The 3,193-nt window shown below is 51.3% G+C and overlaps 1 protein-coding gene across 1 annotated transcript; it reads right to left on the minus strand.

Moving 5' to 3' along the window:
- Positions 1–3,187, minus strand: SLC35C1 (solute carrier family 35 (GDP-fucose transporter), member C1). Its single transcript, XM_014950165.1, has 2 exons — positions 2,635–3,187; positions 1–833 (listed from the first exon to the last, which is right to left on the minus strand). The coding sequence occupies exons 1-2, from the start codon at positions 3,185–3,187 to the stop codon at positions 274–276; spliced, it is 1,113 nt and encodes a 370-aa protein (XP_014805651.1). The 3' UTR covers positions 1–273.
- Positions 3,188–3,193: the final 6 nt, after the last annotated feature.

The raw sequence follows: 3,193 nt of genomic DNA on the forward strand, positions 1-3,193 counted from the left end.
TTAGGTCAATAGCAACATTCATTTTAAAAAACGATCACAAAAAAAAAAACCTGATTGCTCTCTACAAGACATGCTCTCCCCAAGTTCAATACAGGGCAAGATCCCATGGATAAAACATGATCCAGTCAGGCCTTTGGCTCTGGTTCCTGACACAGTTCCCCATACACTTTGCAGGTCAATTCTTTCCTGCTCCTTGCTCCTCTTCTCCCCAGGAGGAAAGGAGCACCAAAGGTTAACCCCCCCTGGGCACAGAAATGAAGGTGTTGGAGCGACCTACACACCAGTCTCATTTCTTTCGCTGCTTTTGACACTAGTATCTTCTTGCACCTTTCTCATCTCCAGTCCTTTCACCCACGTGTAGGCAAAGGAGCCACCCAGAACCATCAAGTTACTCGTCCACCACAAGAGGCTCTTTGTCTCCTCAAAGTAGATAACAGCCAGCACCGTTTGGGCACAGGCCTTGGCTGTCCCAGACACGTTGTGGGTGAGCGGGCTGGTGAACTTGATCTGAAGTCCAGCCACGTACCCAATGGCAAAGCCAAACAGTCCTCCCAGGGTCATCATACCCCAAAAACTGGGGTTCCCCAGCTTGTCAAAGTGGTAGAGGGTGCGGAACTCGCCCAGCAGCATCATGAGAGGGAAGAAGAGGACACAAGCATTGACGTTGTTGTAGAAGGTCAGGCGCCAAATGCTACCATCCACCACAGGCAGCACCTTCTTGGTGTAGATGGCATTGAGCGAGACACACAGGCTTGCCAGGATCCCAAAGAATATACCTGTCCATGACAGAGTGCCCTCTGCTCCTTCCTGGTCAACACCCAGCCAGAAGCCACCTGCAAGCAAAAAAAAAAAAAAAAAAAAATTCATCTGAACAACTGTTGAAGAACTCAAACATAACAGTCAGCAATCCATCATCTACCTTAAACTGAACAACCACAACCACAAGCAGAGACAGGCTTAAGGGCTTCCCCCTTCTATTAAGTGAACCCACAAAGTGTTGTGACTAGTGTCCTGGGAAGATTTATTTTGGGAGTGCAGGTAATTTGCTGTGCTATCATTCAATCTCAGAGGACTGATTCCCACACGGAGCCGGCAGCAGGAGTTTAGAAACCAAAGAGCCACGAATTAAAGTTAAAGCTACTCTTTGTGTATACGTCAATTTGAGGCAATCATATGATTTTTTTTTTTTAATTGAAAAGGCAGCAAACTGACACAGAGGTAGCAATATTTCATTCCGCGAGATTTTATTAAAAAAAAAGAAGAAAAAGCCCCACAGGCTTTGCTGTGAACAGGAAGGGAAAGATAGGTCAGAAAAGATGATGGAAAGATAGTAAACACATGGATGTAATATTAAGAAGCTTGATAAAAAAAAAAAAAGATCACAAGGCAGAAACTGAGTGCAGTACCTTCATCATGTCAAACTTCTTTGATAGGTAATGCACTCTTTAACCACCTCCAGAACAGGAGCTACAAGCTTTGCTTCTCTAGGGCAGAGAGGGGGACATAAGCAAAACATAAAAGGGGAGAGGAGCTGCTGAAGGAACACTGCACCACCCCTCCATTAGCCGCTTCACATTGTGGGCTGCCTGGGAAGTTACCTGCAAAACAGCTAATGTGCTTTAAACTGGGCCCAAATACAAATGGGTCCAACGCACCGACAGGAAGGGCTTTGCACCAGGCCACAGAGGATGCTAAACTACACTGCTACAGGCACGTGGGCAACGCTCCCACAGCAAAAGGGGATGGCACCTGGGGGGAGAAAGTCTTAGAGAAACTCTGCAAGGCTGGCAGACACCATAGTCCTGGGCAATATCCAAACACAAGACTAGCCGAAGGGAATTGCTTGTGCATCACTTGGGTGGAAAAAACAGTAGTTCTGCTCCTGTTCCCTTCTTCTAAGGGGAGGAAACTCTCGTCTCATTTTCATCCATCTACCAAAGTGAACACGTCTACCTGGAACCAGACTGAAGCTCACATTTTACCACCCTTGGCATCTAAATAGCTCTCCAGTGGAAGGCAGGTTGTGGCATTACAGATGCCTTTGGAATGAAAGGCTTGTAAGCAACTCCCGTTAAGCCAGTCAATGCCCTGCCCTACGTGCTAACCACACAACCAGATCTTCTGGTGGTGTTTTACGCTTGGCTTCATCAGCTAACCCTCCATCCCATGCATTCAAACTGTCTGAACCGGCTAGCTCCATTGTATGGTCTCAACGGTGCTGACATACTGTTATTGTTACCAAAGCTAATCATCAACAGGCACTTGTGAACAGGGAGAAAACCACCCGCTGTTTTGTGGCCTTTGTGGGGAGAAAAAAAAAAAGGTAAGGCAAGTTAAACTTCATGACAGAGTAGACAGCTTTTAGCGCCCAACAGAAAGAGGAAACCATGGTCAAGTAAGAGCAATTTCTTTTCTTAACGGGTTACCGACGTGCTCCACAGACACAAAGCAGGATGCCCAAGGTAGAGCAAAGCATGTTTCCCAAAGCAGAGCAAAGCATGAGCCCGGAGCTACCTCCCCACACTAGGGAGAATCACCACGCACATGGGGATGGCTTCCCAAGGGGAGACCACCCCACCTCCTGCTCTCTGAGGTGATGGGCCTGGCCATGGGGTGGGTGCAGCCCCCTCTCACCTATGATGACTCCACAGGCCAGCAGGGCGTAGAGGGAGGTGGTCTGCTTGAGGAGCAGGTAGGAGAGCAGCACGTTGAAGACGGTGGTGAGGGAGCGTCCCACGTTGTAGAAGGCCACGCCGACATACTTGAGGCAGAGGTTGTTGGAGGTGACCATGCCGATGAAGACGGCAGAGAGGGGCAGGACGCTGCGGGACACCTTGGGGTCGAGGCGGAGGGTGGGCAGGCCGGAGCAGGGGGGCCCGCAGGCCGCCCCCATGCTGAGGCCCAGGCAGAGGGCGGCCGTCAGGGCACACTGGAAGAAGGTGACGAAGATGGGGGCGTCGAGGCGCAGCGAGGGGCTGTCCAGCAGGTACTTGTTGAGGAAGACCATGGCGATAGAGGTGAACCAGTAGAGGCAGACCACCAGGGCGATGCGCAGGGCCCGCAGCAGGAAGGGAGCCCGCCGGCCCTCCCCGCCCTCCGCCGCCAGCAGCGGGTCGCCGGCTCCGCCGCCACCACCGCCCAGCGCCATCCGCAGGATCCCCGTCCGCGTCAGCTGCGCCCTGCTCATGGCGGG

This window comes from Calidris pugnax, unplaced genomic scaffold (assembly GCF_001431845.1).
Source record: "Calidris pugnax isolate Ruff unplaced genomic scaffold, ASM143184v1 scaffold68, whole genome shotgun sequence".
NCBI classification, from domain to species: domain Eukaryota; kingdom Metazoa; phylum Chordata; class Aves; order Charadriiformes; family Scolopacidae; genus Calidris; species Calidris pugnax.

Excerpts from the sequence above, each read along its gene's own strand:
- SLC35C1 (XM_014950165.1), bottom strand. The coding sequence starts at position 3,187 with ATGAGCAGGGCGCAGCTGACGCGGACGGGGATCCTGCGGATGGCGCTG. Across the intron at positions 834-2,634 it reads GGCCTGTGGAGTCATCATAG|GTGGCTTCTGGCTGGGTGTT; the intron begins GTGAGAGGGGGC and ends TTTTGCTTGCAG.